General features: G+C 39.1%; 1 protein-coding gene across 4 annotated transcripts; it reads left to right on the top strand.

The window, feature by feature from the left end:
* Window positions 1–531: 531 nt before the first annotated feature.
* Window positions 532–15,452, top strand: Megf8 (multiple EGF like domains 8). Of its 4 annotated transcripts, none has more exons than XM_076770201.1 (24): window positions 534–937; window positions 1,593–1,907; window positions 2,004–2,167; window positions 2,250–2,527; window positions 2,609–2,793; window positions 2,880–3,231; window positions 3,305–3,543; window positions 3,617–3,850; window positions 3,930–4,217; window positions 4,351–4,488; window positions 4,578–4,822; window positions 4,904–5,521; window positions 5,596–8,493; window positions 8,569–8,993; window positions 9,073–9,419; window positions 9,494–9,699; window positions 9,778–10,057; window positions 10,170–10,389; window positions 10,460–10,486; window positions 10,594–10,909; window positions 10,984–11,159; window positions 11,232–11,482; window positions 11,796–11,983; window positions 12,060–15,452. In XM_076770201.1, the coding sequence occupies exons 2-24, from the start codon at window positions 1,703–1,705 to the stop codon at window positions 12,906–12,908; spliced, it is 9,129 nt and encodes a 3,042-aa protein (XP_076626316.1). In that variant the 5' UTR covers window positions 534–937; window positions 1,593–1,702; the 3' UTR covers window positions 12,909–15,452. The 4 variants fall into 4 exon arrangements, with proteins under 4 accessions (XP_076626318.1, XP_076626316.1, XP_076626317.1 ...); XM_076770202.1 differs by having other exon boundaries at window positions 534–1,100; window positions 2,898–3,231; XM_076770200.1 differs by having other exon boundaries at window positions 534–1,100.
* The last annotated feature ends 19 nt before the right edge of the window (window positions 15,453–15,471 follow it).

Below are 15,471 nucleotides of genomic sequence, written 5' to 3'. Positions count from 1 at the left end.
TTATGAAGAATATTCACGAAGTAAATTTTTCAAAGACGTAATTCCGCAACTACATTTTTAATAAACTTATCACGAAATGAATTATAAAAAAAAGCAATACTTCTATTCCATGTGTACTTAAACAGCTCACCATGTACTTCATTTTCCTGTAAATTTCAAATACAACCCAATCCTTTCTACCCAAACTGCAAACATATAACAGCTGTACATAGTATATTTGAATATTAATAAATGAAAAATCCAACGTTCCTTCAATGAAATAACCATCCATTTTTAATTTAGTGGAACGATTAACGAGATATTAACCTTCTTTTCACTAGCGTAAGATATTTTAAATTTGTGTATTTCGTGTTTTAAAAGTATAAACTAGCATACAATTTTTCAATTTATTTTTCCATCGTTCGAGCAAAATATTTTTATAATGTTTTATCCAAATTTAAATGCGGTTTAAAATAAATTCTACATTCCACGGCAATGCAGATAAAATGGAATTTTCAAATACCGTTTCGAACGTTTGTCCTAAACAGAATATTTTATTCAAGCTCTGAGTAGTCGAGGTTGAAGATGGATTAACTTATTTATTATTTGCTACTTGAAAGGCATATTTTATTCACCTGTGTATGACGTTTCTTTAATCGAAGTGTCCCTGGAAACTTTCGAATATCGAGACCGCGTTCGAAACGGGGGGTACTTAATGGCGGTCGAAGAGCCCCCACCCTGACCTCGTATACAGAGGTAGTCAAGGTGTCAACAGGCGAGGCCGAACAGAGTTTACGCGATAATTCTCGTCTGTTCGTATTAGCACGTTTATTTTGCCGCTGTTCGCGTTGTAGTAGAATATTTGAATTTCGGTATTAGCGATACATGTTTTAAAAACAATTGGCGTTTGGAGAATGCGACTACTAAAAGCGTAGCACGGTGCAGATTTCTCTGACGTGTATGTGTGTATACGTACATAATGTTTTGATTCAATCGCAGCTGAGATTTTCTCGCATTTATTCCTTTAAAGAATGTTTCCCGGCTTTGTCTCGCCGACAACAGTGTAACCAGCCTTTAATTTTTTCATCGTCGAACGCCATAGGTTTCGTAGTGCAATACACGTGAACCGACATTTACTGTATTATATCCTTTTTTTCAATAAGTGTACAGAGTTACAGGCATAAACGTTACGCTAACGCTCGATGCTCGCATTATTATTGCATAGTATGAATCTGACATCACGTACATTGAACATCATCATAATGATTTCACGTTGTTTCCATGGTACCAAATTAATAAATATTTTTATAAACAAAGACGACATATAAACTTCATTGCACGCTACTTACAACAATCATAACCATCGGTATTCTATTGTCTTTTTTTATATTAACTGTGCTGTTTACTGGTTTACTGGAGAGGCAATAAAAGTTTTATTATAGTTCTTGCATATGTTGTTCTTATCGCTATAAATTTTTAATTCATTGTGCGATGAGAAAATTGAATTTGGTTTCATTGTGAATCTTCCATGAAATGCTGTAATATCTCTGTTAATAAGTAAATTATTCTTTTCTGGAATAAATCCTTAATTAATAGAAAGCATGTATTTTTAGATATGACTCTTTATATGAGTTCCTCGCAACATAATTGCTCAAAAAATAATCCAATGAACGTGGATGATGAGCTTTATTTTACCAAGCAACATTGAGGTGAAGATATTGTAATGGGGTGGGTCTCATCCACCGCAGTATGGATTACTATATGGAGTTGCCTATTGCGGGGCTTCGAATTAGCTCCGCAAACATCTCCAAAACAAATTCCATGTGATAAAACAAGGAAAGTTTTTACTGATTCTTGGGGAATCATTAGCGATGGACCCTTAGGCTCAAATTATACTCAAGATTCTCATTGTGAATGGCTTATAAAAGGTAAATACAATCCCCAATATTCGTAACAATTTTATTTTTTATCATTTGTTGTTGTTTACAATTCAATCTATTCGATATATTTTTAATATTTTGCAGCAAACAGCAGTCGCCAATTTATTACTTTAAGTTTCCGCACAATGGGAACAGAATGTAGCTATGATTATGTGTTTGTTTATGATGGAGATTCCTTTAGATCTCCGCTTTTAGGTAGTTTTAGTGGCAAAACGGAACCACAGCAAGTGACATCATCATCTGGTTATGTAAGATCCTTTGAAAATAAATGATGAGATACTTGTGCAGTCGCTAGAAAGTGGAATAATAAATTTCTTCTTCCTTTTACAGATGTTAATACTATTGTATAGTGATACAAACTACGTTTTGGATGGTTTCCATGCAGAATTTTCAGTCACAAATTGTCCAAATAATTGTACAAATCATGGAAAATGTATCAATAATACTTGTTTTTGTGAAAACGACTGGGGCGGGAGAGATTGTTCTAGAGCTCTTTGTCCAAACAACTGCAATGATGGCGGAGAATGTGGTTTAAAACGATGCCAGTGCCGTAACGGATACTCGGGACAATCTTGCTCATTGCATAAAACGCATCCAAAAGGCAACAAGTATGTTATTAACTATATCATTCCATTAAATATGAAAATAGTCTGTAGAAGCAATTATTAAATATTGTGAATGGCAAACAGATGGTACTGGCTTTCTCACTCAGAAGGTGGTCTAAGGCCGCGAGCAGCTCATACAGCAGTGTATATAAAAGAAACTGATTCTCTTTACGTTTTTGGCGGCTATGATCTCAATTACATACTCAGCGATTTGGAAGTCTATCAATTTAGTACAAGTCAATGGGAAGATGCATATGGTAATGTATTAGGTAAGCACTCAACATTTATTATTATAATTATATGAATTACAGCATGTTATATAATCTCTTACACGTGACATATCCTTTTATAACAGAAGGCACCTCGTCCGCAGAATATTTAGATCCTATGCTCATTGCGACTGAGTTAGACCGGATCGGTGCAGGCACAAAAGAATTGTACGGTGTTCGCAGATCGTCGCTCATTTGGAGAGTACTCTACAGTATTAAAAACAATAATACTTTTAGTTTGCGTAATCATGGTCATGTAGAAAATGGGCAACACGGTTGGTCAGAATTTAGGAATACAGAACATAAAGAACACGAACAAAAAGTTCAGGAAGCAAGGAAAGGTGAAACAAGTAAAAGTACAATTAGGATAGAAAGGAACGATGATCTTAGGAGAAAGCATTCTAGACATCCAAAGCCCAGATACGCACAAACTACAAGGTGAAAATAAAATACGTTTTATATTTATTGAATGTTAATTTAATATTACCTTATTTGCTATTTATTACGTTAGACATCGCAGAAATCTCGGAAACTTGGATCTTTATCGTGACCTTCATACTTCAAATGCAAAGAGCGACATATTGAATTGGGAGGAACAGAGCGTCGAAGATCCTATCGGAGACAATATCTTCATCGAAGAACCTAAGCTAACAACAGACGAATCATTCAATGATGAGCCTACAAAACTACCGATCGACGAATTACCCAAGCCGAGTCCACGATACGGTCATGCTGCTTGTAGATACGATGGTCAGTTGCGCGTCTAATTGCTAATAAAAAAGAAAAATATTACGACACGATTTGCAATTTATTTGAATTGCAGGTGGTTTTGTTATATATGGTGGAAAAGTACAAGATGGTTCTTTGTCAAACGAACTGTGGCACTATAATGTTAATACGAGTATTTGGACATTGCGGGCTAAAAATTCCCCATTCTATCCGCCGCAGTTAACGAGACATACTCTTACTTTAGCAAATGATTATATCTATCTTTTCGGCGGTAGCACAGTCGATGGCGAATTTTCGTCAAGTCTTTATAAAATTAAATTGAATTTATGTAAGTTTATGTTTGTACATATTAAATTATATTATTTTATTTTAGGTAGAAAACATCTTGTATTAAATTTTTATTTCAGCTGATGACACCGCAACTACAGAAAGATGGAAGGAAGTACATCCTCGAGGGGGTAAAGAATTAGACGTACGCGTAGTTGCACATTCAACTGTATACCATCGTGCTACTAATTCTTTATTAGTTTATGGGGGAGTAGTAGCTAGCGTAGCACGCTTTAGTAAATTATCAGATAGAATGTTTGTATTTCAACTTGACAGAAAAGTTTGGTCCGAAATTCACTATCCGAGAGCACACCTAAGAGACACTTACGTCCCAAGAGAACGAGCATTTCATACTTGTAATATTATAGGTAATTAGATGTTTTCGTACGTAGTATCCCAACTACAATAGTATTGTGACATATTTCAACCGCGGTACTATTAAAAGAAATTACCATAAAACATGTTTGATACAGAATTATTTTATGGCTATTAATTTTGCAGGGAATTATTTAGTCGTATTTGGTGGATATTCTCATAGACACAATAAAGAGGAAATTTGCTATGATAATCAGATGTATCTTTATCATCTAGGCTGCCATGCCTGGGTAAGCCACGATGTATTAGGCTTGAATGATAAAGGTAACCTAAAACTTTAACGTTTAAAATAAGGATCGCGTAAAACTTCGGTTGTTCGTGTTTGAAAACGTTTATTGTTCCGTCATCTTTAGATTCGCGTTATCCGAAACAGCAAGGAGTATTCGCGCATGCAGCAGATGTACGTAATGGAAACACTTTGTTATTAGTTGGTGGTTATCATGGAAATGTAAATGCAGATTTACTTGCATATACATTACCACCAATGCTCGCACCGGGTGACGAAGATTACATAGAGCCCGAACAAATCTGTTCAAGACACAAAAGCCTAATGGAGTGTGCCGCTAATCCAGAATGTGGTTGGTGCTCAGCAGACGAGGTATCCTCCTAATACACAAAGCCTACTCAGTTTTCCTCGAAACATAATCATTTACTTTTTAACACTTTGAATTTACTTCAGATATGTTATGGTAGAACTATCGGTAGTAATTGTACGACTAATCTCCAAACAACTCGCTGTCCAGGCGTTTGTCCTGCACTTGGAGATTGTCACTCTTGTTTAATACACGGTCAACCCGGTGGAGGTTGGGGCACAACTGCCCACGGGAAAAAGTCCGTTTCGAACAAATTAAATCTTGGTACTTGCACTTGGTGTGTTCAGAATGCGCGTTGTCATCACAAAGATGATAATTATGGAGTCTGTGGTCTCCGAGACGATACACCGTTACAAATACCGGGATGGTGGGGCCCGAAAGGCACGGAAATTATAAAAGTCGAGGAATGTCGAGAAATGGATAAAAGGCCGGGGCTAACATTTTTAAAGTATAAACCTCCGGTAAATTTTAGTCAACCAGATTCGGTAACAATAGTTAATGCCACTACAGTCGATTTTAATGTTCCGTCTATGCAAGGAGCAAAAACAGAATCTGCCCTTGGTGGTGAGATGATTGCTAGATTAATTGGATTCCTTAGACCGCCGCAGTACTTTTGGGACAGCGCGGTAGAGCACTTGAAGATCTGCGTCAGTTATAATAGTGCAACTCTACACGTATCGCGAAGCGACGATCCTCAGGAATTGGTAAATTGCTCGTTCTTTTATTAATTTGACAGTTCAAATATGTCTGTAACATGGGATCTATCGTATCTTTGTAGGAATTAGTCGCTAATTTAACGGCTGAGACGTCACAGTGCATTCCGACAAAATGGCCGAACGGGCATCAAATGATGTTGTTGCCAGGTCGATATTTATTAGATTTTGAGTCAAAACGGATGGTGACTACAAGTTACGCGTATGCCAGTAAAATGGAGATTACTCATAATAAGAAAACCGAGAATCCAAAGGTGTTCACTTTCGAATATCTCGAACCATATCAAAATGGATCTTGTCATCAATATAAAAATTGTCTTCACTGTTTAACCGATTCTTCGTGTGGCTGGTGCGATATTATCAATAAATGTCTTTCGCGTTCGATCAATGAAACAGAACATTGCGTGGCTGACATGGAATGGGACGAGGACGGGAGTCCGATTCGCGAATGGCATTATTTAACCATCACACCTTCGGCCTGCGCTAATTGTTCAAATTACATCTCCTGCGAATCTTGCGTCGGTAGTAACTTGTGCGAGTGGTGGACGGAGGAAGCTCGTTGTGCGAGAATCGGTAGACTACCTAACGCTGTCGTTAACCTTGATCATTGTCCAATTCCGTGTAGACAGCGCTCAAATTGCACGCAATGCTTGGACGAACGTGGAAGGTGCGTGTGGTGCGAGGCCACGCAAGAATGCTTCTCTTTCTCGGTGTACACGTCTGAATATCAATTTGGTTTATGCCGGGAATGGATGGATCAAGCCGGTCTAATGGGAGTAACGTCAAGATCTGGATCGTCTCTAACGGGCAACGATCAATGCAAAAGCTGCAGCCGGCACACAAACTGTTCCAGTTGTTTGCATTCGTTGAGCTGCGGCTGGTGTTACAGCCTGGAGAATCCCATTTTAGGAGCATGCGTGCAAGGAGATTTTAATCAACCGCACGTCAATTGTAGCTTGGTCGTTAACGAGTATCAAAATAGCACCTTAGAGGCTGACGAATCAAGTTGGGCGTACGCTCAGTGTCCGGATGTCGACGAATGCGACTTGGGGCTGCACGATTGCCATCAAAACGCATTGTGCACAAATACTCACGGTAGCTTTAGCTGTCAGTGTAAAAGAGGTTTCAACGGCGACGGTAAAGAGAATTGCACGAAAACTTGCTACGAGAAGTGCATCAACGGTTATTGTAGCGAAGCACCCGATTACAAATGCGAGTGTTACCTTGGCTGGACCGGGCCGGACTGTAGAACGAATTGCGGTTGTTACAATCATTCCACTTGCGTGCTAGGGCCAGGTGTTTGCGACGAATGTCAGGACTGGACGACGGGCGAGTATTGCGAGGAATGCAAAGCTGGTAGTTACGGTAACGCTACAACGTCGCTTGGATGCAAGAAGTGCAACTGTAACGAGCACGGAAACAAAGAGTTGGGCATCTGCGACCGACAAACCGGCGCGTGTTTCTGTCGCGATAACACGCAGGACGATATGTGCCAGCGCTGCAAGAAGGGCTATTACGGGGATCCAAGGGACGGCGGAATGTGTTATTACGGTTGCATGTCGCGTGGTATGCTCGGGGGCGAAGGAGCTGGCAAGCAAGGCCTCGGTAGCAGACACTCGCAGCTGTCGCTGTGGGAAAGTCATTTCGGGGAGTCGCCAACGAGGGAGTGTCTCTGGATAGTCAGCCCAAAGACGGATCTTTCGTCGGATAACATGCTTTCGGGGACGCAAAGCGTAATTCAGTTTACTATACACGACGATATTAACGTTAGCTGTCAAGAGAATAGCGTTTACGTGTACGACGGACTACCCGAGTTTGTCTCGTCGTCTACTAGTCATCAAAGTCAGCTACTGGGCGTTTATTGTACAGAGAGCACCGATTATCCTGTAACGGTGGAAGCCAAGTCTGGATTTCTCACCGTTCACTATAAACAATTGGACGAGGTGGAGGGATTCAATGCAAGTTACATAATAATAACGTGCAATAGTTGCCCTGGGAACCGGGAATGTCGAAGCGGGAATTGCTTGTGTAAAGCCGGTTTCGTGGGCATCAATTGCGACATCGAATTGTGCCCTAATAACTGTACCTCGTCCAAAAAGCAAGGAATTTGTGATAAGGGCTATGGTCGCTGCGTTTGCACGCCCGGATACGGCGGTCACGATTGTTCGATTATAATCAAAGAGCATCAATTGATTTTTACCGAACTGTTCAATTCCGAATACTTGGCGGATCACTTGGATCATCTGCGAAAAACCCTACCGCGATTCGGTCACACGTTGGTTGCCGATAGAAGGGGTAGTTTGTGGATGTTCGGGGGATATTCTCTTAGCCATGGCCCTTTGAACGACATTAGACTTTTTGATACTAAAAACAACACGTGGATGCCTATCACCGTGGAATCTACTTCGGAAGCCTCTATGCCTCAAGGTAGATATTTCCATGCGACCGAGATAGTTCACAGCAGGCAACAAATATACGTTTACGGTGGTTTATCGATGAAAGAGGAGAACATTCAAGGATTATCGAACAATACACTGAGCGATTTCTGGAAATTTAGTCTGCAGAATCAGAGATGGATGCAAATCATGCAGAACGAGTTGGGAAGGGAACCACCGCCTTTGGCTGGCCATACGTTGACCTTACGCAGAAACGGAGAATCGGAGAGTCTGATATTGATCGGGGGATTTAGCCCCAAGTACGGGTATCTTGATATAGTATGGGAATTTAATTTAGAAACGGAAACTTGGAACACGATAAACACAATTGGAAACGGACCATTGGGAGTTTATGGTCATTCGACTGTGTATCACAGCAAATCGGATAGTTTTTATATTTTTGGCGGATATACTTACGCAATAAATCGAACCTTCATCTCGAACAAATTGTACGCGTTGAACTATAAAACTCGCACTTGGTCCCTACTTCCGCCGTTTGACGATGATCTCACCGATGGAAACAGTTTGGTGGGCATATATTTATTTATTTATTAGTGTTCCAAAGGAACGAAAGATGATCGTAATGGTAATGTTTTATTGTAGCCCCAAGCTAGATTCCTTCATTCCGCGGTTACAACTGACGAATACATGGTCATATTCGGTGGTCGCCAAAATCCGCATAATACTTCTGATTCACTGATTGCCTACAAATATTCGTGTAATTTATGGATCCGTTTAATAACAAAAGATATGGAAGTTATTGGGAGTCCACCACCGCCAGCGTATGCTCATGCGATGACTCATGCTGATCCAGAATCCAACGCTGTGTATGTTGTCGGCGGTTTTGATGGGGGAATTAAAAGTCACGTTACTCTCATTAATATACCTGAAGATTTATGTAATCTCTGGACAGATAAAATAACATGCAGAAAATATTTTGGATGCTCTTTTTGTTCTGTTACTACAATCAGTGGGAATAATGCTTCTTTTTGTTTCTCTAATGAAGTATCCGTCAATAAGGATGATAGGTAAGCCTGTGCAATTAAATATTTTTGTATGTATACTCATTTACTTTTGGTGGTGAACAACTGCTTATTTTTGTATTAGATGCGATATTAATGTCACTCAAGCTCAACGATCAAACGGAATCTTCTGTGATTCGAAATGGATGGCAAGCAGAAAATGTCAAAATTTTAAAACTTGTACCGAATGCTTGGCAGAATGGCCGTACTACATAAACGAGGATCCGGTATGTAAATGGTGCACAAATTGTCAGAATGGAACGTGCATACCGTTCGAGAAAGATTGCGATGAATTAAACAAGTGCAGTATCAGACAAATATCGGTGACAGATGTGAATCAATGCGGCGAACGGCAATGCCCAGCAAGCGATTGTGAGAAATGTAACAGGCTCGATGAAGGTTGCGTTTGGACAAGGCAAGTCTCGAAGACTTGTAAGTATTGAAAACTGTTTAAATCACGTCAGCGTTTATTATTAATTCTTAACACATATTGCTAATGTTGTTAGCCGAAGTGGGAGTCGCAGTGACGGGTGATCCTGTATATGATTGGAACTGTGTACCGGATGATGTCTTTGAGAAATCGAGTATTAAAATTGGAAGTACGCAATGCGAGAAACGGTGTGCCGATCATAAAGATTGTAAAAGTTGTTTGAAGGGCACGGGAGTCGAGGGTGGATGGCGGGAATGTAGATGGTCGACGCAACTTAACGAAGCAAGTTCATTGCAATAAGAAAATAAGCTAAAATAATTCGAACATTATGCTACACGTTCGTTTATTGATAAATTCTAGTGCATCTCTCCGTCGTATCAGCCTCTTTACTGTGCCGGTGGCGTGTGCGGCTTGGTACTACGCAGCCCTGATATGGATCATTGTCCTGAACCGTGTTCCGTTTTCAAGCAATGCAGCACATGCTTGAAGCATTCGCACTGTGGATGGTGTTCTTTAAATTCGACTACTACAACTGGCCAAGGAATATGCACGGAGGGCTCGTTGGAAGCGCCTGCAGATCATCCAGCTGGCGGAACGTGTGAAATGCTATATTATCAACAGTTTCCTCAGACGGAATCACGTGAGTAACGACTTGCGTACTAACAACATTATTTAAGTATGTGTTGCGTTCATTTAAATCTTGTATCTTGCATTATATTTAGTTAACAACGTTTATTTCCGATTTATTACAGCACTTACGGTCACGTTACCCTCCGGTTTTATAACATCTTTTACAAGTCCATCAATTCCTACTATAATAGTAAAGCCAGTATTTTCTTGGCATTACGTGCGATGTCCGCCAGAAAACGAATGTACTAATGGGCACCATACATGTTCACCAAAGAGTGAAAAATGTTTCGATTCCGAGGAGGGGTTTGAATGCATGTGTGGCGATGGATATAAAACCGAAACGTAATTCTATTTCCGCTTGTGAAATTAAGTATAACAAGCAATGTATTAATCGAGTTATATTTATTTTCAGGCCCTCGTCATTCAACGAGTTTGGAAGGTGAGATCAGTATATTGTATAATTACCGCAAAGCTTTGAATTATTATTCGTACATATTAATTACAGTTTTTTATTATTATTATATTTATAATGTATTTTATCTTCAGAAAAATTTGTGTACCAATGTGTACACAAGGTTGTGTTAGAGGAACGTGTGTAGAACCAAATATTTGCCGCTGTGATTTTGGTTACATAGGTGCCAATTGCTCCATTCAGTGCCAGTGTAATGGCCATAGTAATTGCGAGGGCCCAGATAAATTGGACGTCTGTTTAGAGTGCCATAATAATACGATGGGACCACAATGCGACAAGTGTTTACCTTTATTTGTTGGAAATCCAGCGGACAATGGACAGTGTGTACCGTGCCTCGAATATTGCAACGGGCATACACGAATTTGCATCAATGAAAGCATGACCGTGCCGGTAATTTGTTTACTTTGACTATTAAAAGTATAAATGAAAATTAAATAAATCGTGAAAATCATTGTTCTCTGTAGGATCCAAATTCTATTAACAAAATGTCAATAGAATTGTTAAAAAAACAGTTAGTCGAGGGTCCTGTAGCCAAGGCGAAATGTGTGAATTGTGGCAATAATACGAAAGGTGACAAATGTGGCGAGTGCATGATTGGTTATTTCAGAGGAACGGAAGATCTCCACGATGTCTGTCGACCGTTAGTATTTTTATACGTATTACCGTGTTTAAATGATATTATATATATTACTTGGAGAAAATATTTGTTCAGTTGTGAATGTCACGGGCATGGATTTACTTGCGATCCTGTGACGGGAGAAAAGTGCAATTGTGGTAATAATACGGAAAGTGAGCCGTGTACCAGCGGGCCTATGAAAGGTACAAATACCGGCAGTCCGCCATGCTGGATGGTGCAATGTAGTAAATGCAAAGAGAATTATGCCGGCAAACCAATCATGGGTCATCAATGTTACAAAACCGTAACAGTCGACAACAAAATGTGCTTTGATTCCAAATTAATAGGTAAGTACTTTAATAAGTGATCAAGTACATACATTCTTTCGTTTGCTACTATATTTATGAAAATTAACAATTAATGTTCTTGAAATGCATCTGAATTGATTAATGCCTAATATTGATCGCAAGTTTCTCCGCTACATAAATTCCTATTATTTGTGCACTTTGCACTTTAACTAAGTATTAATTTTCTCAAATTGCCTCATTCTATTCTATCTGGAGGATCTTATGGTTCGTACTCCTCCAATAATGAATTACATGTCTCTTACGAACTTATACGCGATTCTTATACTAACGTGCCATTTTTCATCAATTACAGACGAGTGTAAAATGAAACCAAAACCATTAAATCCTGGTCAGACGGTATTCTACATGGTGCAACCTCGTTTCCTGAATGTCGATATCAGAGTCATGGTGGACGTAACTCAAGGAGCATTAGATCTATTTCTCAGCCCTCGCGACGATTCCTTCGTCGTTACTTTAAATTCATCGACGGGCTACCAAGACGTGCGTTATCAGAAATATCTATTTCACTATAAAACATTAAACCTTGAGCTTCATATCAGTCTGAAATTACCTTTAGGTTGAATTGGACAATAGATTCGTATGGCGCAAAGATCCACATAACATATGGTTGGACGAGCACACTCGTAGCATAATGAGAATCGTCGAATTCCATCCGAATAAAACGTTTGCATCGAACGGTACTACTACTGAGCCAAGTTGGAATACCGGCCCCCAATACATCGTAATGGAACGCTACGCGGAAAGTTTGGCTACTTTTTTAACGATCGAGAAGAGGAACACGTTCTTGGTCGTCAGGAACCTCACTAATCGATTGGTATTAACTTTACCACAGGATAAGCACGAACTCCATCAAACTAAATTTCATATCGCGTTAAGGGCAATCGATCCTGTGCATCCGAAACTAAATGGTCGAGCTGCTTACGGGATGATTTTCTTCCGACAGGATCAGCTACATATCGATCTATTCGTCTTTTTCTCCGTGTTCTTTTCTTGTTTCTTTTTATTCCTGGCGGCTTGCGTGGTCGCTTGGAAAACGAAACAGGCTGCCGACGTGCGACGAGCACGAAGAAGACACGTCGTCGAAATGTTACATATGGCCAAGAGACCTTTCGCGTCGGCTACTATCATTTACGATCGAAACGGCAACGACTATAGTCCGAGTTCGCCACAGCGAAAAAATAGACGCAATAAATTAGTTAGTTTTCACAGCGACGTCAGACCGGTAGCGGTCGAGCCAACTGATGACGGTGTCGCGGCCGTGGCCACTGTTTTTATTAGATTACCAGGTGGTCGACAGGCCCCTGTTAAATTGGCTCTTGGCAGCTCATTGATACTACTGACCAGAGTCTATCCGGTCAATAGTAGGGTGTTCCTAAGACGTAGAAACAGTCACGCGCTGAACTGAGCTTCTCTCGGTAGGAATTTATTTCTGCTACTCTTAAGTCTGCTAAAAAGCTCTCGAAACACGTAGACGGTCATTTTTATTCTCAACACTTGCGAATCGTTTTCGTTGATCTCATCTTTCATGTTAATTATCCGTCTGTTCCGTGTTGTTTGGTGCATGATTATTACACGAATCGGAGAATGACATTTTTCACATGCAGCGGGTACAATTTTTTGAATTCGTGTAAATCGGGGCCGCAGTTTTAAATCGCAACGCGTCGATATTTTTTTTTTTTTTTTTTTATATATACCGAGATTTATCATTTGTTCTGCCATCGTCGACATTGTTCAATATTCGCCAGTAATATGAATCTTTAGTATAATCTTGTATTATAGTTGCAAAGAAACAATTGTAAGGGTATTTAAGCTAGGTGATAATATATTGTCATACCATTCCATGACGAGACTGTATGTTTGTATATAAGAATCTGTAATTATGTATTAATTCGTAATTTACACATTTTTGTAGAAGCATTTTATGTGAACCGGGCATGGTTTTGTGTCTTGGAACGTTTTGTGGTTACTTTCGAAGGAAAGTGGAGAATTTTACTGTGTCGTTTTACGAAACTTTGCGCAATTGTTCTCACACGAATTGCAAGGTGTATTTACTTGCTGTCGTAAAGTCAACTACCTAATTGAGGGTTACGAGTGGAGAGAGGGTAGCTACGAGTATTATTCTCACTATCAGGTTCTTCTTTCATATTTCAATGAAGATTTTAGGTAAAGTCAAAATTTTTAACGAAAACGAAACATCCAATTACATCGAGCAAACGAAGCAGGTGATTTTACCATTACACCACCGATGTAAATATTGAAATTGTCAGCCGTGGAACAGATCATAAAGCTTGATGTGATAGTATTCCAGACACCGTCAGGATTACTTTCAGAGTTGACGAAAACGTAACAGTAATCTTGCCAACTAGCACTACTTCCTAGCAGTTGGCAAACAAGGTGATTTTCAAACACGACGCGTATACGTAAATATGTTATGAACGTATGCTGTTAGAAATATTTTAAGTGCTGAAATGAAATCGAATCGTATTCGCATAATTTAAACGAACAGTATTAGTATCGTTGATTAGAAAGAAGCTCGAGGATGCGTGAGTCGAAAAGGTTCCTATGCCAAAAACTGATGAGGAATAACGATCGTCGTAGCATAATAATATATTATTTATGGCAAGAAACGATAGAAACGTAAAGGACATTAATTAGAGAAGGTTGTAAATACACCGGATACACATTTACGAATGTTTGTTGACACCGTATATATCCTGATTGTAAAATATTACCACCATAGATATCGACTTGAATCTAATGAAACTGAGAGAAATAAAACGTGTCTTTTATCAAAGATGATAAGGTTACGTATTAATCAAAAATATAAATAGGGTGTTGATGTAATGATATTATTAACGTGTACTATTAAGAAAGAATGCAAGCAAATTAATTGAAAATACGAGCGACGTAGTGACATAAATGTAAATAAACAAGGAGGGATTTTGCTAACTGTTACGCGGTACCAAACAGGTTTAACATGTTCTGTACAGAATGTTTTTTGGGATAATTGTTACACGGTTTGAATATTTTTCACTGTACTCGTATACAACGCAATAGATGCTCAATCAAATATGTTTCCTTGGACATGAGCTACTCGTTATTGGAAATATTGGTATTAATCAGTGAAATATTATCCCCGAAAAATTTCAATGCTATCGATTTTAACAAATTCCACGAGTACAGTGCGAAGTGGTACCGTCTTCGAAAGCATTCTAAGTATGCCATCTGTAGTATCGAAAGAATGCACTGGACAATTGTTAAGTGTGCATACGGCAATGTAACACGTCTTGTCCGTTGAATTTCAAGTCTATCTTTTTTTTTTCTCTCACGAGTCTCGTCATTATGCATCTAGACGACAAATAATTTTATTACTTCAAGAACTTCGAATTCGTCTCTCTTTAATATATTTTTTCTGTTATTTCCTTTTTCATCGCGGTTCACGGTTATGCTAGTTTACATTCACGCGACCAACTATCCTAACTACTCACCGGCGAAGTTTGCGCAAACAGTCTGTAAACACATATTGTAAAGATACAAACTAACGTGTATGTACATTTATATAGATTTACGTAATAGAGATATATATATATTATATATACATATTATGTATACACGATGAATGTGTAATTTCTCGGTTGTACAGATCTGAGCGTTATCTCCAAAATGTTCTATTTTATATATAATTATTACATTGCATTCAATGTAAGCGATATCTTCCAATGCCGGCATTGTATCGCGTTGAGAAATGTTTGTAACACGTCGAAAACACTGTCGTTTGTCAAGTGTAAAGAAAAGGTTGTGAGGTCCGTTGGTGCAGGCATTCTTGTTAAGGTTCGCCAGCGTCCTGGATTTATTTGTAATCGTGGGGAGGAACAATGAGGTTGTGCTAATGAAGATTAATGAAGTGTATTGAGGAAGCTTTAATAAACGTGTGTAAAATTGGGTTTCACTCGATGAGTTTTCATTGA

This window comes from Colletes latitarsis, chromosome 8, assembly GCF_051014445.1.
Source record: "Colletes latitarsis isolate SP2378_abdomen chromosome 8, iyColLati1, whole genome shotgun sequence".
Taxonomy (NCBI): Eukaryota; Metazoa; Arthropoda; class Insecta; order Hymenoptera; family Colletidae; genus Colletes; species Colletes latitarsis.
This window is presented reverse-complemented; position numbering and strand designations above follow the sequence as displayed.